This window comes from Siniperca chuatsi, linkage group LG3 (genome assembly GCF_020085105.1).
Source record: "Siniperca chuatsi isolate FFG_IHB_CAS linkage group LG3, ASM2008510v1, whole genome shotgun sequence".
NCBI classification, from domain to species: Eukaryota; Metazoa; Chordata; class Actinopteri; order Centrarchiformes; family Sinipercidae; genus Siniperca; species Siniperca chuatsi.
This window is the reverse complement of record NC_058044.1, coordinates 34,297,504-34,320,542: the sequence shown is the minus strand read 5'-3', so window position 1 is coordinate 34,320,542 and position 23,039 is coordinate 34,297,504. Positions and strand designations below refer to the sequence as shown.

General features: G+C 40.1%; 1 protein-coding gene across 16 annotated transcripts in view; it reads left to right on the top strand.

Moving 5' to 3' along the window:
- LOC122871116 (zinc finger protein 239-like) overlaps window positions 1-23,039 on the top strand; it is a 63,959-nt gene that overhangs the window by 13,663 nt on the left and 27,257 nt on the right. For 12 of the 16 annotated variants that reach the window (XM_044185820.1, XM_044185776.1, XM_044185793.1 and 9 more), the window contains one exon: window positions 8,296-9,094. In XM_044185820.1, coding sequence (XP_044041755.1) covers window positions 8,296-9,094 — 799 coding nt within the window. Of the gene's footprint in view, window positions 1-8,295; window positions 9,095-9,700; window positions 10,474-18,101; window positions 19,835-23,039 lie in introns of those variants that run through there. The other 4 variants (XM_044185903.1, XM_044185885.1, XM_044185892.1 and 1 more) reach the window with 4 other exon arrangements.

Below are 23,039 nucleotides of genomic sequence, written 5' to 3'. Positions count from 1 at the left end.
ATAAACTACATTCATTACATGTACCATTATCACTAAAGGAGGCAGAGGAATAGCTAAACATTTGACACACCGAGCAGGAGAGTGAGAGGGAGAGAGAGAAGCCATTGCTAGCTGTTAAGCTAAAGAACGGTAGCTAGCAAAACTGAATAGCATGTAAACTGTGGGATTAGCGAGAAAGTCGCTAAAAGAAGGAGATAGCTATGAGTGCTTGAGCAGAACTAGTGTACGTTTAAATGTATAGCAGATAGTTAGTCACTATATAATGAAGAATCGAACAAAATTAACTGTGACGAGCTAGAGCATCAAATATATGCTACCTGTAACACACCAGCAACCAGAAATGAGACAATACGCTTACCGCAGCACAGTCAGTGGAGTCACCAAACTAGGTGGAACTGCAACAAGTCAGCAGTGATAAAGAGTGTCCTTAATCGATGACTGTGTTGCGGTGGAAGAAGTCGAGGGGGCTGTACTTTTCTCTGTTTTTTGTTCCTTTATTGTTTGGTTTGTTATAAAGAATGCGGTCTAGACCTGCTGTATAGGAAAAGCGCAATGAGATAACTTCTGTTATGAATTGGCGCTATATAAGTAAAATTGAATTGAATTGGCAACAATGATGTTTGGAAATCTGTTTCAGACCAACAGGTGTTGGTCAAAGGAAAATAATAGAGCAACAACAGGTGGACAACGAGGATGAGCTGGCAGACACCCCTAAATGGGTCAGAAACATTGTTCAACTGTGCTGAACAGATTAAGTAACGCGGAACGCTGAACTGGAGAGCTGGAGGACAAGGTAGAGAGCTCCACCACTGAGCTATTCAAAACTATCAAGCACATTCAGACTCTACAGCATAAAATGGATGACATGGAGAACAGAAGCCGTCGTAACAATTTAAGGCTTGTGGGGCTGAAAGAAGGTATTGAGGCAGGTGATATCTATACTGTGTTGGACAAGATTCTATGCTACATACTAGAACGACCAGCTGGCCTCAGAGATAGATCATGCACATCGCACACGAAGATCAATGCCTAATCCTGACCAGCTTCCCTGACCCATCATCCTACGCCTATTGTGGTGGAGAGACAAACAAGACATCATCAGAGCAGCCACTAAAAAACAGCTAGCCTGGGATGGCCAGCGCTTCTCAGTATAGCAAGACTTTTCTGCAGAGGAGTCGAGGAGACGCACCCAATACAACAACGTGAAGAAGCTGCTTCACAAAGCCAAGGTCACGGTTCGGTATCGTTTACCCAGGCTCCCTCATACACTTTGCCCAAAGATGCTGAAAAGGACCTGTAAAAGCACCTCCCAAAGTTCTTCTGATCGACTTGGAGAATGTTATCTCTTTGGCCAACCCCTGCAAATCTAGACAGTGGAGACTAGATAGATTCTGTATTATATGTGGCCACAGTCTGGGAGGCCCTTGAATCTACCTGCAAGGGCTGGTTCATTAGCTTATCCTCAGCAGAGAAAAGAAAGTGTGGTGAGGTAAAACCCCAATTAAACATTAAACCCAAGAGCATAGAGGAGCAGCCATCCAACCTTGGTCTGAGATGCTAGGGCAGACTTGCAGAGGCTTGAAGAGATTTGCTCTTCTGTCTGCATAGATTGTATTTTGAAATGGGAGACAAGGCAGGGAGGATGCTAGCTCAGAGATTAAAGCAAATAGAAAATACACAAACTATTCCAGCAATTCAATTCAGTTTTATTTATATAGCGCCAATTCATAACAGAAGTTATCTCATTGAGAGAGGATGGTGGGGGGTGGGGTAGAGGGAAGCACAATGCAAATTCCACCTAGAATTTTAAACTAGTAATAATATAATGGTAGTGGTAATATTAATAAAGTAATAATAATAATTGAATGGAATGATAGTCATCGGAATAATAATGATAGTAACAAGGGCAATACTGCAGTTGTCGAGCAGAAACACAGGGGCAGCAGGTGGCCCACAATCACAGATCCAGACTCTGCAGCGCCGGAGGCAGAAATACCTGCTGAAAGCGACAGAAGGAGATAGGAGAGAGACGAGAAAGCACAAAACTACAGGAGAGAGAAGATGTCGAGTTAGTAACATGCAGTAATGGGATAAAAATGCATACAGAGAGAGGAGGAGAGAGGAAAGAGGTGCATCATGGGAAGTCTCCCAGCAGTCTAGGCCTATAGCAGCATAACTAAGGGATGGTTCAGGGCTCACCCAAGCCAGCCCTAACTATATGCTTTTAGAGACGAGAATGGTATGTTACAATGTGACGCAGCTATAATTAATCAATCTTTTAAAAATTATTACTCCAAACTCTATGGTGCAGTAAATAATGTAAATTAAGCTGAATTGGACAGTTTCTTTGAAGACTTCAGCCTTCTGAGAGTCAGTTCAGTTGATAGTTACGTACTTGATGCCCCTGTTACACAGGCTGAGATTGAGACTGCCATCATGAAGATGGCCTTGGGAAAAACTCCAGGGGACGACGGCCTAGGAATCGAGTGCTTTAAAGAGCAGCTTTCTCTATACTTAGTGTTGTTATTTAATGTAATATTGAAATCTGAATCCATGCCTCCCTCTATGTACAGGCCCATTATCTCTTTGTTACCAAAACCAGGTAAAGATCCAGTTCTAATGGGTAGTCACTGTTCTTCAAGTTTGTTAAATTGTGATTATCGGTCCTGGCTAAGATTCTGGCACTCTGTTTGGAGAAGGTAGTCCCATCTATAGTGCATCTAGACCAAGTAGGTTTTATCCCAGGACGTCTGTCCTCAAATAATATGCGGAGGGTTTTTCAGATGCTAGAAGCTAGTACCAGTAAGTCTCCAGTCATTGCAGCATCATTAGATGCTGAAAAAGCCTTTGACCAGATAAAATGGCCTTATTTATTTATTTATTTATTTATGTTAAAATTGGTTCACTAGCTTGGTAAAAGCTCTCCAGTGCCCCATTGTCCAGAACTAATGGATTAGTCTCAAAACCCTTCCCTCTACCACGAGGCGTTAGCCAGGGTTTCCTGGTCAGCCCCCTGCTCTTCATTGTTGCCCTCGAACCATTAGCATGTCCACTCCGCTTCAGTGGTGACATACACTGTGTGAACTTCCATGGACACAATTTTAAATTGAATATGTATGCTGATGACATTTTGCTTACCTTACCTTTGCCAGCATCCTCCATACCTGCAGTTCTTAATTTGGTTTATTTATGTGGCAGTTTCTCTTGATACAAGATCAAGTGGAACAAGAGTGAGGCAATTCCACTCAACTCTTAAACATTTAAATCTGATTTATCGGGCACCACTTTTATTTGGGAAAAAAATGGAATGAAGTACTTGGGAATCAACATCATATCTCCTATTACTAAAATCTAAAGCATTAATGGCCCTGGCATCCTCCAGGCCATCAAGGATGACATCAACAGATGGATAGCCTACCACTGTCTCTATGGGGCAGAACAGAAATACTAAAATTGAATGTTCTACCAAGAGTTACTCATATCATTGCATCTATTCCTCTTAAAATTCCTCAAAACTGGTTCAGAGACATTAAATCCCTTTTTTATTCGATTCCTAAGGAATAACAAAAAGCCCAGAATTGTTTACAAGAAATTAATTACACCCAGATCCGGGTGCAAAATATCCATTGAATTGGGCCTACAAACCCGACTCTCTGATAGACCAGCTGGGAATGGCCGGAGAAGACATCATATCTGAAAATAAGAACATATCCTTGGCATCGTTATGGTACTGTCAGAACACCACTCTTATTGGAGAAGATTATTATTAGGCTTTCATGCTCTATTGTGAAGCAGCTGCGCAGGAGATTTAGCTTCAAGGGGCTCTCTCTTCCATCCTGTCCCATGTGGTGTAACCCCATCCTCATGACGGAGACTTGGCATCACAACAGTCGGACATATCTAGCGATAAAATCTTTCTATTTCAGCAACTTAAAAATCAGTTTGCTTAATGTTAGGGCTGCCCCTGATGCATATTCTTCTATCCAGCTGGCTTGGCAACATGACCTCAATATATCCTTGACTGCTTCTTAGTGGAATACAATTTGGAGGTCAGCTTTGAGCTCTTCTAAATGTGTGAGATTTAGGATTATACAATATACAAAGATTCTGACTAGAGCATACAGTGGTGTGAAAAAGTGTTTGCCCCCTTCCTGATTTCTTTTTTGTTTTGCATGTTTCTCATACTTGAATGTTTCAGATCATCAAACAAATTTAAATATTAGTCAAAGATAACACAAGTAAACACAAAATGCAGTTTATAAATGAAGGTTGTTATTATTAAGGGAAAACAAAATCCAAACCTACATGGCCCTGTGTGAAAAAGTGATTGCCCCCTAAACCTAATAACTGGTTGGGCCACCCTTAGCAGCAACAACTGCAATCAAGCGTTTGCAATAACTTGCAATGAGTCTTTTACAGCGCTGTAGAGGAATTTTGACCCACTCATCTTTGCAGAATTGTTGTAATTCAGTCACATTGGAGAGTTTTCAAGCATGAACTGCCTTTTTAAGGTCATGCCACAGCATCTCAATAGGATTCAGGTCAGGACTTTGACTAGGCCACTCCAAAGTCTTCCTTTTGTTCTTCTTCAGCCATTCAGAGGTGGGACTAGCTGGTGTGTGTAATATTTAAATTTGTTTGATGATCTGAAACATTTAAGTGTGACAAAAAATGAGAAATCAGGAAGGGGGCAAACACTTTTTCACACAGGGCCATGTAGGTTTAATAATAACAATATATATATATATATATATATATCTCAATTCTTTATTAAATTTGTCAAAAATGTGTGCAGCTGTCAAAAAACAATCTTTTTGAGTAACTGCCTTTATCTCTCTCTGAGCATCTGTCCAGTTAAAGTCCCTCTCCCCTCAGAAATGTGCTTTGCTTATTCAGGGCTCCAATGTTTTACATTGGTGGCCCTAACTTTTATCATTTAGGTGCACCCAATAATACATTTTAAGCGTTACCTTATGTATATAATTGTAAACAGGAGTAAAGGTGCAGATAAATGTTTTTTAATTGACATACATTTTGTAAAAGGTAGCTCTTCTTTGGCTGTATTATAAGCAGTGTTAATTTATATTAACATTTCTGACTCTGAAACGCTGCAGGGAGGGGTGCTGCTCTGCCAGCCACGCACCTGTCACGGCACAGGATGTGTTTCTTGGAGAAATTGTGCATTTTTAACGTTTCAGTTTGGAACGTCGATGATCCGACAACAAAAGCACTGTTCCCAGCCGTGCTTTGTACTAAATGCAACGCATAATGTAGGGATAGGCATTGTTAGCATTTTATCGATACTACTACTCTTATTGATACTCCTTATCAGTTCGGTTCTTTATCAGTACTATTATCTGTTCTTTTTCATTACTAAATAAAAATTCAGAAAAGGATTTGAATTCAATATTTTATCTATAGGCTAACTAAATGTTGTTTCTAGAGCAGCAACAGTAATGTTTACAAAAGCAAAGTCAACATATAAACTCAATATTTCACTGGGAAAAAATCTAAAATTACAATAAAATAAATCATATTCCTGACATCAAAATACTGAGTGAAGTTCAGTAAGAATGAAGAACTCAGATATCAGTCAGTATCCGTCTCTCCTCCTGTACTCTCCCCTCCTGGTACTGCTGGTAGAGGGAGGAGGGGCTGGTTTGTCTCAGGGCGGGTTCACACCAGCCTTGTTTAGTCCGGTTCAACCAAACCCTGGCGCGTTTACCCCTTGGTTCGTTTGGGTCAGTGTGAACACCGGACTCGAACTCTGGTGTTGACCAAACAACTGCTCTCTGGTCCGCCTTGAAGGGGTGATCTCAGACCACTGTCAAGTGAACTCTGGAGTGGGTCATTTCTGGTGTGAACACGTTTCAAACCAATCACAGGAAGTGTACCATTGTCTTTTCATTGGTTAAAAAAATGTTTTGTCTTCCAGTTTTGATGACTGGTGAATTAGTAGCATGTTTGCTACCAAAATGACAAAACTTTTGATTTTTGCATGTTTGCAATTGTGGCCCATTTACCTCACTGGTCTAGCCTGGAAACCAGACCAATCTGCCGAGCTCATGTTTCATTTTCTCTGGCAGATACGTCCAGCCCGTCTCCCATTCAGACAGATATCCACCCGTCCTGGATTTGGTCAGGCCAATCACAGCCATTTATCTAATATGGGGCGGGTTTGATACAATGACTGACAGAGGAGGTTACCAGTTCAGATTTGAAAAGTCACAAGTCACACGTTTCGCTGCTCTGACTGGTTGATATTGCGCAAGGCACCAGGCTCACGAAAATCTGATCAAACTATCAAACTAGGCAGTGCTGATCAAATATGAATCAAGATTCTGCTACTGCATGTTTCCCGCCTCAAATGTTTTGAAAAACACCTTTTATTGTACTGTTTAGCAGTAATTTGAGAAAGTTTGTGACCAGGCTGCCTTTTTTTTTTCTGCTGTTGAAAACGGACCAAGCACCGCCACAACTTGCATGTATCACTCAACATATTTCTTTGCTCTGATTGGTTGTAGGTCTTTCCAATGCATAGAGAGGCATTTTGGTCTGCGCTCGTTGGTAATACCCCTTGGAAATCGAAAATGAACTGAGAGGTTACAGACTAATATGCATTTGCGAATTAGTCTGGTGATGCCAGGCTATCACTGGTCGACTTTGTATGGCAAATGCAAACAAGTTGTGGTAGGATTTCATCAGAGTCAGCCGTCTTCTGTGATAAGACCATCTGATGGCAGAGCATCTTCCTCGAAATGTCTGCAATATTAAATTATTTCATATCCGCTGTCTTACGAGACGTTCATATGCATGGTCCTGATATACGTAGTTGATTATTACTGAAGCTCCGGAAAAAATGGTATTCGGGACAGCCATGAAGTTTACAAGAATTTGCCAAATTTTAAGATTTGTGACAAACTTTTAAGCTAAACAGTTACTACATACAGACAGCTTTTGTTTTAGATTGTTAGTAACGATTTATCTAATATGGGGCACCTTCAGCGGAAGACTCATCCCACCAAAAAGCACCACAGAGCGCCACAGGAAGTCATTCCTGCCTGTGGCCATCAGACTCTTTAACTCCTCCCTCTAAGGGTTAGTCTATATGACCCTAAGTCATTAAACTGGACATTGATCATTACATCTCTGCCTTACTTGAATAATTATGCAATATTCTGTGTACTACTCTTTTTTCTGTGCAATATTTAGTTTTCCTATGTTAGTGTTTCCTATTTATTGATATTATATACCTCCACTACTGCTGTGCAATATCTTAATAATCTCAATAAGCTACACTTAACTCGACAGTACATGCACCACTACTTATTACTTATTTTATTACATTGTATTATTATACTGTATTATCATCATCAACCGGTAAACCCACTTGGTACTTCACACTATTTTATCTTGTACTTATACCCACCTGGTACTTAATTTATTTTCTGACCTGTTTTTATAGTGTTTTATAGTGTATTATATTTTTTGCTAGTACTTTCTCCTGTGTGCACTGACGTAAAGGCGAGCTGCTGTAACAAAGAGTTTCCCTTCGGGGATCAATAAAGTATTTCTGATTCTGATTCTGAATTCGCTATTAGCCGAGCTAGCGCGCTGTGCTCGTGTAAGCTGCGGTGGATGAGGCACTGCGGACAGAGCAGATTAAAATATCGCTTTTTACAAGTTTACATGTTTATGCTTGTTGAACAGGTGTATTGATTGAAGTATTGGCTTTTTAGTTGCAATGGTTTTATTGCACGTACTTACAGTAACGAGCGTAGCTGTCATCAACTCGAGTAGGCTAATCTTCGAGTTCACTGTCTCCACCGCGGCCTCTCTGCTCTGCTGTTCGCCCCGTGTGTGTGTGTGTGTGTGTGTGTGTGTGTGTGTGTGTGTGGAGCAGCTCAGCCCTGACACAGAAGGCTTGATATTTTATATTGAAAGCCTATCAGGAAACGGAGGGATTATGTAATTAAAGCCACTTAAAGGCTTTTACTTTGTACACATGTACAGAAAACTTTGAGTTTCATTGACACCAGCTTAAAAAAAAACGCTAAGTAGTAGCAATTGGAATTAGTTAAGGAATTAAATGAAAACTGGGTACATTAAAAAAGAAAGGCCTGTGTCAATTAAAGGTTGGTTCTCTCTGCAGTTGAGGTAAATAAAGTATTTATCTGAGAATTTGCAGTATATTGTTCATTGCTTAATAGTTTTACATGTAAAGTACCAGAATATGGCTAGCAGTATTTGATCTATTCCTCCACTCTGAAACTTAATTTCTCTCTGTTTTCTCAGTTGAAACAGACAGACACAGACAGGAGCAGACCTCATCAGTGTCACAAGTGTGGGAAATCTTTCAGTCGGGTTTGCAGACTAAGAAGACATGAACTCACTCACACCGCAGAGAAACTGTACCACTGTGAACAATGTGGCAGCAGTTTCAGCCAGCTAAATGCATACAAGCTACACCTGCATACCCACACCGAAGAAACACCATACTGCTGCGACCAGTGTGGGATGCATTTCAGCAACCAGAGTTCATACAGAAAACACCTGAGAGACCACACTGGACCATACCAGTGTGACCAATGTGAAAAGAGTTTCAATCAGTGGGGTAATTTCACAGTACACCTGCGTGTCCACACTGGAGAGAAACCACACCACTGTGAAAAATGTGGGAAAAGTTTCCGTTGTTTAAGCACATACAAGAATCATGTGCGTACTCACACTGGAGAGAAACCTTATTGCTGTGACTATTGTGGGAAGAGATTCACTCAGTTTAGTACTTATAACCAACACCTACGTATCCACACTGGTGAGAAGCCATATCAGTGTGAACAGTGTGGGAAAAGTTTCAGTCGCTCGAGTAATTACAAGCAGCACCAGAGTGTCCACACTGGAGAGAAATCAAATTGGTGTGATCAATGTGGGAAAAGTTTCAGTCGGCTAGGAAGCTACATCAGACACCTTCGTGTCCACACTGGTGAGAGACCATACTGGTGTGACCAATGTGGTAAAGGCTTCAGTCAGCCAGGGAGTTACAACCAACACCTGCGTATCCACACTGGAGAAAAACCATACTGGTGTCCACAGTGTAAGAAATTCTTTGCGTGGTCTCTATCCTTGAAGAAACATCGCTGTGTTGAAATAGATGGAAAGGGCTCAGACTGTTTGTAGGAAAGAAAAGATTTCCTTCTCCATCTCAGTGAGTTTAGCAGTACAGCAGTGTGTTTGAGCTTCTGTTACAAAAAAACCTATATAAATTGACAATAAGGTATGAGTTTTCAAAATTTGTAATGAGTGTCAGTAAAGAGTCATAATTTTAAGAGGATGTTACATAATATTTCAGGAATAAAAAGAAAAACAGAATTATCACCTGAATCTGCAGCTCCCCTCTGCTTTACCGAACTTTATAGTGAGATTCAGCTCATTGTTTAGCTGTCCGGCCCACAACTTTACTGTTTTGGTTCACTCTCACCGCTCTTAAAGACTTGATTTCAGCTACAGCAGTATTACAGCAGTATGGAGGTATTATTGGAGCAAAACAACCTGCACCTGTGGAATTTGTAGTTGTAGAAAATAGTCATGCATCAGTAAATTTGAAGTCACAGAGAAAAATGCTTTAGAAGTTGCTTACTTGTAGAATTTTTTTCTCTCCCACCATCACAACAGTTATACTTTCTCAAATTCTTCTTTGCAGGTACCCAAATCCTATTCTACAAATCACAAATTAAGAAACATGTACGCTCACAGTTTGGCTACAGTTACTGCAGTGAATATGGTGCAAAACACATTCATACACCCGTATCATAAAATGTGAAGTCATGGACAAAATTTGCACATTTGCAAATCAGTATGTGAATTCATGCAATGAGAGTTGCACACCTGTGAAATATTTTTCTTGGATTTTTTTTTAGCACAAACAAGTCAATAAGTACTGTTTGAATCTGCTAAGAGTCTCAAATGCTGTTTTTTCGCTCAAATGACAAGTTCTGCATGCTCTAATTTTTGCACCACATATATCATTGAAATGTGGAGCAAAAGTGATTTGTGAACTTGTAGAGCCAGGGGCAAGCACTGCTCAGAGAAACAAAAAACAAAACTCCTACCTCCGATCCCCAGCTTTCTTCCTAGCCAGACCTATCGCTTCTCGACTCAGCAGATGAGCTGGCACCTGATGTTTAAGGTATGTTTTCTGATATCACCCACCATTATACTTTTGTTTATAGTTTAAATATGTGTGCTTGTCAGCTACATTAGTAATCAGCGTTTCTTAGTTAGGTTAGCTACTCCTGCTTTCCAAAGGGCAACTTAAGCTAGCTAACAAATTACACTGTTACGTTATCTCCAATCATCTCTCGCTAGTTGGCAAAAGATAACGTTACCCTTATACTAAATTATGAGCATTGATTCCTCATATTCTCTTCTGTTTTACCTTCTAGAAAAATAACAGATCAGGGTGGGTCTTCACAGGTGAGTATCAAATCATGAGTATGCACTTAACATGAGATATTAATAGTGTTTTCTGGTGAGTGAGCAATAGGTCATTTATTGGTGTTTCCCTGGAGCTGTGTCGTGACTTGTAGTAAACAGAAATCCTGTATTGTATTTTCATTTCAGGTTTGTTTTATGCAAAACGGATAAATTATTAATTCAGGGTGCCTTGGGCTTCAATGTATTGGTGCTTGTTTACTAATGCTGGCTTTGCTTGATCCAGTCATATGAGTTTTGCGATGCTGTTGGTGAGAATTGTTTATTGGCATGGTTTGGATGTATGATTTAGGCAGTCCACATGAAATATTTGTAAGGATTTGTTTTGGATTGATTTGCACTGACATACTAGTTTTTTGTTTTACAGTTTTTCAATTCAATTTTATTTATATAGCGGCAATTTATAACAGAAGTTATCTCATTGCACTTTTCCTATAGAGCGGGTCTAGACCATACTCTTTATAATATTATTTAGAGAACCAACAAATCCCACCATGAGCAAGCACTTGGCGACAGTGGCAAGGAAAAACTTTCTTTAAGAGGCAGAAACCTCGAGCAGAACCAGACTTAGGGTCCATGGTCGCCGCAGCCGGTTAGGTTGGGGGGGTCACAATGCAAATTCCATTTAGATTTTTAAAATAATAATGTAATGGTAGTGGTAATATTAATAAAGTAATAATAATATTAATGATAGGAATAATAATTAAAATAATAGTAATAAGACTAATAATAACAATTGTAATAGCAGTCGTCGAGCAGGAGCACAGGGGCAGCTCCAGAGGCAGAAATACCTGCTGAAAGCGACGGGAGGAGAGAGACGAGAAAGCACAAAACTACAGGAGAGAGAAGATGTCGAGTTAGTGTCATGCAGTAATGGGATAAAAATGCATACAGATGGAGAGGAGGAGAGAGAAGCTCAGTGCATCATGGGAAGTCTCCCGGCAGTCTAGGCCTATAGCAGCATAACAGCATGGTTCAGGACTCACCCAAGCCAGCCCTAACTATAAGCTTTATCTAAGAGGAAAGTCTTAAGCCTACTCTTAAATGTGGAGATGGTGTCTGCCTCCCAAACCCAAACTGGGACCTGATTCCACAGGAGAGGAGCTTGATAACTAAAGGCTCTGGCTCCCGTTCTACTTTTGGAGACTCTAGGAACCACAAGTAACCCTGCATTCTAGGAGCGCAGTGTTCTAATGGGGTAATAAGGTATTATGAGATCTTTAAGATACGATGGTGCCTGACCATTAAGAGTTTTGTAGGTGAGGAGAAGGATTTTAAATTCTATTCTGGATTTTACAGGAAGCCAGTGCAGAGAAGCTAATATTGGAGAAATATGATCTCTCTTCCTAGTTCTTGTCAGTACACGTGCCGCAGCATTCTGGATTAACTGGAGACTCTTAAGGAACTTATTCGGGCAGCCTGATAAAATGGAATTGTAATAATCCAGCCTAGAAGTAACAAATGTAGGGAACTAATTCTTCAGCATAATTTTTGCAATGTTACGTAGGTGAAAGAAGGCAGTCCTTGAAGTTTGTTTTCTTGTTGGAGTTAAAGGATAAATCCTCATCAAAGATAACTCTGTGGTTCCTTATGGTGGTGCTGGAGGCCAGGGCAATGCCATCTAGAGCAACTATATCTTTAGATAATGTGTCTCGGAGGTGTTTGGGGCCAAGTACAATAACTTCAGTTTTGTCAGAGTTTAACAGCAGAAAATTGCAGGTCATCCAGGTTTTTATGTCCTTAAGGCATGCTCGAAATTTAGCTGATTAGTTTATCTAGCTTGATCGATAGATATAATTGGGTATCATCCGTATAACAATGAAAGTTTATGGAGTGTTTCCTAATAATATTTCCCAAAAGAAGCATATATAAGGTGAATAGAATCGGTCCAAGCAGAGAACCTTTTGGAACTCCGTGACTAACTTAGGTGTGCACAGAGGACTCACCGTTAACATGTACAAACTGAGATCAATCTGATAGATGGGATTTAAACCAGCTTAGTGCGGTTCCTTTAATGCCAATTACATGTTCCAGTCTCTGTAATAGGATGTGATGGTCAATGGTGTCGAATGCAGCACTAAGATCTAACAAGACAAGTACAGAGACAAGTCCATTGTCTGATGCAATTATAAGGTCATTTGTAATTTTGACCAGTGCTGTCTCTGTGCACAGTCACACAACTGATTGGCGACTGCTTTCTTAAGGACCTTAGAGAGAAAGATAAGGTTAGATATAGGTTTATAGTTGGCTAAAACCTGTGGATCAAGAGTGGGCTTTTTAAGAAGCAGTTTAATTACAGCTATTTTAAAAGACTGTGGTACATAGCCTGTTAATAAAGACAGATTGATCTTATCCAGTAAAGAAGTGCTAACCAAGTATAAAACGTCTTTAAGCAGCCTAGTTGGGATGGGGTTTAAGAGACAGGTTGATAGCATAGATGAAGAAATCATTTGTTAGTTGAAGAAGCTCAATAAGAGAAAAGCAGTCAAAATATATATCAGGTTTTACAGCTGTTTCTAAGGTTCCTGTGTTTGAAGATAAATCGGTACTGGTTGAGGGCAGGACGTGATGATTTTTTTCTCTAATAGCTAAGATTTTATCATAAAGAAGCTCATGAAGTCGTTACTACTAAGGGCTATAGGAATACATGGCTCAATAGAGCTGTGATTCTCTGTTTAAGACTATCTTGCCAGACTAAACAAGATTCTTCCAGGTTGTTAGAACACCATTTCCTTTCAAGTTTTCACAATGTTGGCTTTAATTTGCGGGTTTGGGGGTTATACCATGGAGCTAACCTTTTTTGTTTTATTATCTTCTTTTTTAGAGGGGCAATAGAATCGAGTGTGGATAAACATATCAAATGCAGATGCTTCCGTGCACCAGGGCTCACTGAATGTTTTAGTGAATATGAAAATGATGTGAATAAAATTCTACGGCCTTTACAGTTCCTTTAATTTGTCACCCAAAGAAAAATCAACATGAAGTGTGTTAGTATGGATTCAGTATGGATTCCTCCAGAACATCTTCAGTGCTCCTTGCCAAGTCTGTGGAACTTCATTGGAGGGATGAACACCATTCCTCCACAACATATTCCTTTATTTACAGTAATGTGAAAAAGTGTTTGCCACTTCCTGATTTCTTTTTTTTTTTTTTTTTTTGCATGTTTGTCACACTTGAATGTTTCAGATCATCAAACAAATTTAAATATTAGTCAAAGATAACACAAGTAAACACACAATGCAGTTTTTAAATGAAGGTTGTTATTATTAAGGGAAAAAATCCAAACCTACATGGCCCTGTGTGAAAAAGTGATTGCCCCCTAAACCTAATAACTGGTTGGGCCACCCTTAACAGCAACAACTGCAATCAAGCGTTTGCGATAACTTGCTGTGGAGGAATTTTGGCCCACTCATCTTTGCAGAATTGTTGTAATTTAGCCACATTGGAGGGTTTTCGAGCATGAACGCCTTTTTAAGGTCATGCCACAGCAGCTCAATAGGATTCAGGTCAGGACTTTGACTAGGCCACTCCTAAATCTTAATTTTTTTCATCTTCAGCCATTCAGAGGTGGGACTTGCTGGTGTGTTTTGGATCAAGTACTGCAGAATCATAAATATAAAATTGAAAAGATATTAAAGAATAATATATAAACCCATAAAATAATAAAGAATATCTACAATGTGACTGTTATTTTAATGACTGTGCAGGGATGTGCAACAGTGTCAGTGGGGGTCCCGGGCCTTGTTGATGAGGCCGGCTGCAGACGGAAAGAAACTTTTTGTGGCATGAGGTTTTGGTCCTGATGGACCGCAGCCTCCTGCAGGAGGGGAGTGTCTGAAACAATGTGTGTCCAGGGTGGGAGGGGTCAGCCACAATCTTTCCTGCACACCTCAGAGTCCTGGAGGACCTAATTATTTTTTATACAACCTTTATTCAAAGGTGCTAGCGATAACATTGATAACATCCAGCCACAAGATGACGCACTCCCTCTCCGCCCCTCCATTCCATTCCAGTGGTGTGCCAGTTCGTTGCTCAACCTGCATATTTCATGGTTGAGTGGAGTGAGACTCAGTCATATCAAATGATACATCTTTTGTATGTTTTGAGTAACGAATTCATTTAAAAATATATAAATATACATTAGCTACAGATTTAGGTTACTTTGTGCGGTGGTGTTTCATGTAACGTTATCTATGGTAATCTGAGGATATGGCTAGCTAGCTTTAGGTAACCCTTTTCCTCCCATCATTTAATAATTATAGGGGCCCTATATTGCAACACTTGGCGTAAAAATCCTTACACTATAAGACATAAGGTAAATATTTACATTTTAATCCAGTCAAAGAGTACAGTGCAGTACATTGTAGGGATGCTATTAAAACCCTCAGTGTTCGACATTAGACACAGCTACAGTAAAAGTTGACGTTAGCTAGCGTTAGTGTTAGCGTGGTGTGGACCTAACATTAGTCGAAGTGTTTTCTTGCTGAAATCTTGTGCAGGCCCTTGTGCTGTGAGAGAGTTTAGTTCATCTGTGTCTGCTCCAAGCAGATCACAATTAGAGGAGAGCTGCTGCAGAGCAGCAGTGCTGTAGATGATGCCAAGAGGAAAAGAGAGAGAACACTGGCCGCTGACCCTTTTATTGACCTGGTGACATCACAGGTCACAGGTCGGACTGACCAATGGTAGCTGGAGGCTGGGTCCATGGGGGAAGGGTTGTGGGAGACTGAGTTCAATAGCTCTCCTTTGTTTACAGAACAAAAGAGCATGCTGTCTCCTAACAAAAGTTCAGTTAAAGTCCCACAAATGAATGAATTCAAATAGTGGAATGCCAGTGGTCCCAACAGTAATATATTGGGATCTCACATCCACTCCGTTCTTAAAGTAGAGCGACTGTCTTTTTATAAGTGGACCAGTCCGCTATTGGCCCGGATGGACAAGTGACTGTTTAGTCAATTTGCCCTGCATAAACTTGTACTGGCCCCGGGCCATCGGTTATGTCAGACCCTGGCCCACTTCTAAATCCCCTCTCATACACATCTTCGTTATAACGTTACATTGTTTGAGGGAACTATAACGTTAGCTAACTGGACGTAGCCGTCACTAATGCTAATGTAGCTCCTCAAGAGATTGATGCTGTTATTTTTCTAATTTTGACAATCTAATGGTGATGGTGGTGGAGAGCGTTGTTTTACACGTTGGTTCAAAATCTTCCTTAGGTTTGAAACTGGGTTAAGATCGGTGACTGTAAAGGCCGGAGCATTTTATTTACATCATTTTCAAACTCACCAAACCATTCAGTGAGCCCTGGTGCACCAAGGCATCTGCATCTGATCTGGTTTTTCCTTTAATCTGTTCCCTGTCTTTATATTACACATACAGTATATATACTGTATATATTACTTTATTTTTTAACCTAACATAGCCTAGTGATGTTACCGTCATGACAACAGAGACGACAAAGTCCCACTCAATCTTACATTATTCAGAGTTTAAACAGGTCACCAATTGTAATACTTTATTATTTTTGTTCAACTTTATTATACTTTATGCACTTTTTAAGATATCAGTTTAAGTATAAAGTCTTAAACACACAGAATATTCAACTATGACTAATATCATTATCCCAGAGACACCTTTTGTGTTGTTTCCTGTTTTCTTGTAACTGACAAAACTGTTGCACTGATCTACCAGACTGAAAAGAATTTGGTGAAGGCAAGTGACTCCATTTACAGTATTTGTAGTCTCGCATAGCCAGACCTATCTCCACACTTTGTCTCATTCTTAGCTGAAAATCTCAAATACTAAAAACAAAGTGGTCAAGGGAGAGGAGCTGTAAACACTTGTCAGCAGCTTTCAGCTAGCATGCACTTTTCTAGTTCAAGGTTATGCTTCAACATTTATAGTTTTATAAAAAGGACACATGCATGGAAAGACAACTTCATATTTGTTTTTTGTTTTTCTTTACATTTATTATGTTGTAAAACACATTTCTGCTACTGTCAAATGAAACTAAACAAGCCACCATTTCACCCTCTTGACTTTGGAAAACTGAACATGTATAAATTATTTTAATTATACAGGCTGTGGAAATTTGACACTTGAATGTATGTAAAGGTCCAATTCAAAGGAAAACGTAACATTAAAAGAGATAACTCTCTTTCATCAGGTCTACTACTACTCTGTAGAACTACTCTGGGTACTCTATAACAATCTAAACCCACTGTCATTGGTGGCGATGCAGTTCTGTAAATGATAGCTTGTTGTAATTACCAGGAAAGCGAAGGGTGCGGAAGCATGTGGATGTTCTGCTCGCACCACCACCACTTTCATGTCAGCCATGGGTATCTCCCATCTAACCCAGAACTTAACAAGCTGTTTCAGCTGCTCTTGGGACACTGAAGTAAAAAGAACCAAAACACAATAGTATTATTTCTCAAAGGACTGGAAACTGAGATAACTGAGCAACTACATACTGCAGTAGACAAATATTGTTCTAGTTTACAAACATGTTAAGGTTAAAAGCCATCTATAATGTACATGTTTTTTCCTATGGGGTCTGACATGTTTGTATTAAATGGGCACATACGTATGTTGCTGTGAGTTCACAGGTAGGGCAGAAGACACTTATATCAGTTCATGCTCAAGTGCTCTCACATGGCAGAGGAACAAACCTCCCAATTACTGATATTTCTACATGCATTATGTTGTACTCAAATAGGCAACATGAACAAATAATTGAGACTGAGGTACATATCACAGTTTTAAATGGTCAGATGACCTCTAAGATAAGACTTATTATTGGAAAAAAATTACACGGAATACCTAAGCACTGCATTCAGCCATTGACTGACATGGAAAAACTGATGCCACTGTGTCAGGTTAAGATTCCAACAGTGACCAAATCAATGATTCCCCAAGAGAGATAAAATAATTAGTCTTTCTCCTGTCAAGACCGTGTTTTCTGTTTGATTCCTGTTTGAAGCATGACTGCTGTGTGTCATTCTGTGTGCAATTTCTCTCTTTATATCTGTCACATAAAGTAATTACAGTCTATTATTGTGGTCTTATGATGGAGCTTGAGAGAGTGTTCCACAAGTTTACTCATAAATTATTGCACTGGAGATGGTGGGAAAAGGCTTACTTACATCCCTAAGCCTTTTTCAGTCATATAAAAGCAACAACCAGGTCTGGAATAATAACCTGGAGTGTTGTGTGTACATGCAAATAAAGGACAGTGCATGTTTAAAACATGAAAATATTTGCTGTTAGACTAGAGAAATACTTCAAAGCCAAACTGACCAAATCCTTTATGGATAGAGTGCTGGACCTTTGGACTTACTGCATGCTGAAGTAGATTAGACTGTTAATACAGGGAGGTCCCATGCCAGTGCCCACTCGTTTACAGCTGCCCTCTGATCCTCAGTGAGTGCACTGTATTGGTTCTTGCATTCATCTCCCTTCTTGTCTGATTCTCGATCTTCATAAAGCTTTTAAATCAAGATGAGACCCATCAGCATTACATCTAAATTGTATGTAAATATGTAGCACATGTAAATACAGTGCAGTCCAAATTAAACTGACACTACTGTTGTTTTGTCTATTTAATGCAGCATATTGGATTTGGCAGGAAACGGTAGATTTGAGGTTAAAGTGCTGGAGAACTGTCAAGCTTTAATTTTAGGGTATTTACATTCAGATCTGGTGAACTGTGTAGGAATTACAGTATGTCCCTTTTTAAAACACATTCTCTCCTTTTATGTGACCCAAAGTAAGTGGGCAATTGCCAGATGGCTGTTTGGCTAGTTGTGTTTCATATTATTAGTTCATGCACAATAATTCTAACAAAAGGTCTAGAGCATTTGCATTTGGAGTTTGTTGCTGTTTCAACTTGAGGACCAAAGACATTTCAATACCAAAACCAGAATAAATTGATCCAAAGAAATAACCAAAACATTAGGCGATACTTTCAATGAAAACTTTCGAAACAATCACTTTCCAGGATGTAGGTATAGATGTGTAAAAGTGAACATGAAGACAACACTACACCAGTATATCCTCAGAGGCTTCACCAGATGACGCAAATGACTGGTAAGTCTCACAAACAAAATGGTCAGATTACTTTGGTTAACACTACAAAAAACCTGTAGAGTTCAGTAACAAGTGATATGGAGAAATGACATAAAAATTCAGAGCAGCTGTGGCCTTAATGTTGGAGAAGCAGGCTTGTGACTGGATGGTAGTAGGTCTGATCCCTCAGACCAGCAAGAAAAATGTGACATGTCCTAGACTGCCAGAGTCAATCAACTGACCTGAATCCAACAGAACAACAAAAAAATTAGGAATTGAAGAAGGCTATAATACATGCCCAGCACAGCATTACCAGGGAAGATAACAAGCAAATGATCCTGAATGTGGGTTGCACACTTCAGGCAGTAATTAAATGCAAAGCATTTGCAACCAAGTCCTAAATATGATGGCGTTTTTTCAGATTACATTAAATTGTCCTATTAATTTTGGTCAGATAAAACACATGGACTTTGTATAAAATGAGCTGCAATTCCTACACAGATCTCCTGTTATTGTCATAGTTTGAGGTTTTGTCCTGTTTCCTGTTTTATTTTGAGGTGTTCTCCTCTCCTTGTGTGTCTTGTGGGTTTACTTCCTGTCTTTGTTTGCTTTCCCTCCAGTTTAGAGTGTTGGTCCCACCTTGATATTTTGCACCTGTGTCTCGTTGTCTCCCTTACCTCAGTGTATTTACTCCGGGGGTTTTTCCTTTGTCCATTGTCGGGTTGTTGCCCTTGTCATGTGCATTTTGGTTGTTCTTTGTTCCCGTGTCACGCATTCTGGCATTTGGTTACCTGTAAATTCTGTTAGACTAATTCTTTGTTTCCTTGGACCTTGCCTGTACTGTGGACTTTTGTATTTTTGCCTGCTCCCTGTCAGATTTATTTGCTCGTTGGACTTGTTCTCTGTTTTGGACTGCTGCCTGCCGCCTGCCTGAGGACTGTGGTCGTTCCCTGCCGGTGGTCCCTTCCCTGCGGTGTTCTCTCCCTTGTTTGCAAAGCTGCCTCCCTGTTCTGCCTGCCTGCTACACATGCCAGCTACCTTTCCTGTTCTGCCTACCACGCTACACAAGCCAAACCAGAACCTACACCCACCGTCTCCGCCTTGAGTCCAGTCAGCTCTCCACGGACTGTGACTACAAGCATCGCAACTGGTTACCGCAGACTACACCGGACTCGCCCGCTCTGGAAGAGCGCTTATCAACCTGTCATTGCTTGCAGTTGCATAACAGTTATGGAGTTAAATATCCTCAAATTAAAGCTGACACTATGCACTTTCACATCTGTCATAGCTTCATTTGGAAAACAATGTGCTGGAGTAGAGATTAAACAATGAAAACTGTGTCACTGATGGATTGCATTGCACTGATTCTATGTCCACCATGTCTTCTAGGGTGATGGTGGCTGTCTGGGGTGTATCCCCTAACAGCACATGAAGAACTGCTGGGCTGTCAGACGAGGGCCACCATGAACTAAAGAATGGCCCATCATTATCCCTCCCATGATAAACATCTCATTCTGAGAGACAGAGACCCAACAAATCCCACCATGAGCAAGCATTTGGCAACAGTGGCAAGGCAGAAACCTCTGGCAGAACCAGACTCAGGGTGGGAGGTTTTTGGGGTGGGGGAGAGGGAGGCACAATGCAAATACCACCTAGAATTTTTTTTAAATAGAATTGTAATTGTAGAGTTAATGTTAACAAATTAATAATAATAGGAATGACAGCTATAGGAAAAATAATGTCAGTATTAGTAACAGAGCCAATAACTGTAGTAGCAGTTGTCGAGCAGGAACACAGTTTATGTGACAGGGTAATTAAATCAAGGGTGTGCTTGTTTATTTGGGGAGTTTTAACTACAGTTGACATCTCTGCATGTGCACTGGTGCTCATGCGCCTACCAAGTGAACGTGCAACACCAAACAGTTTGAACATACTGTAGGTGGAGAAAGGTCTGGAATAGGCTACATGTACATGCATCTACGTTACCCCACGGATATTAATAACAGTAATCCAAATCATATACTGTATATCATGCCTGAAAATAAACATAGGACAACTTTGTTGCCTGTTGTTGGAAATGAAAACTATTAGCACAGTAGAGCTACAGATGTAACCCATACAGCCTTTTCGTGCATCTTTATCAAGGGAACCCTGAACCTAATAATTTTAATATTATGACATCAGTGGTGGAATGTAAAAAGGTACATTTACTTAAGTACAAATTCAAGGTACTTGCACCTTATTTGAGTATTTACACAACTTTCTACTTCTGCTCCTCTACATCTGAGGCAAATATTGTACTTTTTACTCCACTAGTATCTTTAGTCATTAGTTACTTTTCAGATTACAAAATTTCATACCCTTCCTGACAAAATGTATCTCCAATTTTTGTGATTTTGAATTTGAATGTCTGTGATAAACTGAAGGATGAAGTGTTCCTTTATGGGGTGAGAATATTCTCCTACTACTTAAGCTAAATAAACTATTTAAACCCCTCCATTGGATTAGCTAGAAAATCTGCCGCTGCCGGTTGGTTGGGTTGAGAGAGAGAGAGAGAGCAAGAGGTAAGAGAGTATACAGTAGCACAATGCAAATTCCACATAGAATTTTGACATTATAATAATAATGTAATGGTAGTGGTAAAATTCATATTAATAAAATAATAATAGGAATAATTAGAATAATAGGAATAATAATGATAATAATAGTAATAAGACTAATAAAAACTGTAGTAGCAGTTATCGAGCAGGAACACGGGGGCAGTAGGAGGCCCACAATCACAGATCCAGACTGCAGCTCTGGAGGCAGAAATACCTGCTGAAAGCGACAGAAGGAGAGAGGAAAGAAACGAGAAAGCATAAAACTATTGGAGAGAGAAGATGTTGAGTTAGTAACATGCAGTAATGGCATAAAAATGCATACAGATGGAGAGGGAGAGAAGGAGAGAGGTGCATCATGGGAAGTCTCCCTGCAGTCTAGGCCTATAGCAAGAGACGAGAAAAAAAAAAGCAGTCCTTGTTTTATGTGGGAGTTAAAGGACAAATCCTTATCAAAGATAACTCTGAGGTTCCTTACAGTGGTGCTGGAGGCCGGGGAAATGCCATCTAGAGTGACTATATCTTTAGATAACGTGTCTCTGAGGTGTTTGGGACCAAGTACATTAACTTCAGTTTTGTCCGAATTTAACATCAGAAAAGTGCAGGTCATCCAGGTTTTTATGTCCTTAAGGCATGCTTGAATGTTAGCTACCTGATTAGTTTCATCTGGCTTGATCGATGGATATAATTGGGTATCATCTGCATAACAGTGAAAGTTTATGGAGTGTTTTTTAATAATATTGCCCCTTCCTCTATTAATGATGAGTCAAAGTCCTGACCTGAATCCTATTGAGATGCTGTGGCGTGACCTTAAAAAGGCAGTTCATGCTCGAAAACCCTCCAATGTGGCTGAATTACAACAATTCTGCAAAGATGAGTGGGCCAAAATTCCTCCACAGCGCTGTAAAAGACTCATTGCAAGTTATCGCAAATGCTTGATTGCAGTTGTTGCTGCTAAGGGTGGCCCAACCAGTTATTAGGTTTAGGGGGCAATCACTATTTCACACAGGGCCATGTAGGTTTGGATTTTGTTTTCCCTTAATAATAACAACCTTCATTTAAAAACTGCATTGTGTGCTTACTTGTGTTATCTTTGACTAATATTTAAATGTGTTTGATGATCTGAAACATTCAAGTATGACAAACATGCAAAAAAAAAAAAAAAAAATCAGGAAGGGGGCAAACAGTTTTGCACACCACTGTACTTACCCTCTACATTCTGGGCCTCACTGGCCCCTTAAATAGCTGAAGAAAAAGCTGCTTTTGGGAGCCAATTGTCCAGTCTCAGTCAAATTTATACACAAGGTGAGGCCCACACAGCAGGTGGGCGTGTACAAAAGTTCAATGCTGCGCATGCGTGAGGGATGAACCCACTAGCAATAAATAGCCTTAGAGGGCTGCGTGAGTCTGGAGTTACGGTAAGTAACTAATGTTTTTTTTTTCCCATTTGATTGGCCAAAAGGTTTCTCTGATCTCTGAACAATGCCTGGTACACGAATCACTTTTGCTCCATATTTCATTGAGATATGTGGCGCAAAAGTGAGAGTGGGTGGAACTTGTCATTTGAGCGAAAAAACAGCATTTGAGACATTTCAGCAGATTCAAGCAGTTGGATGTGCCCCCTATGATAATAGCCTTAGTATTGCGTTTATCTCATTAATAGATTTGATTGGCTTTTGTCAGAGTGTACATGAAGCCACTCACTGTTTTAACCACACCCTCGACCCAGGAGAGACATCTGATCATGAGGCTGGTGGTCATAAACCTTCCACCTCCATGAGGAAACAAATTCCTCAATGAGGCTGAGAAATGGAGAGTAAGGTGGGAGGAAAAGTGACAGCACTCTGGGATGGGCGGTAAACCACTGTGACTGGAAGAGAATGG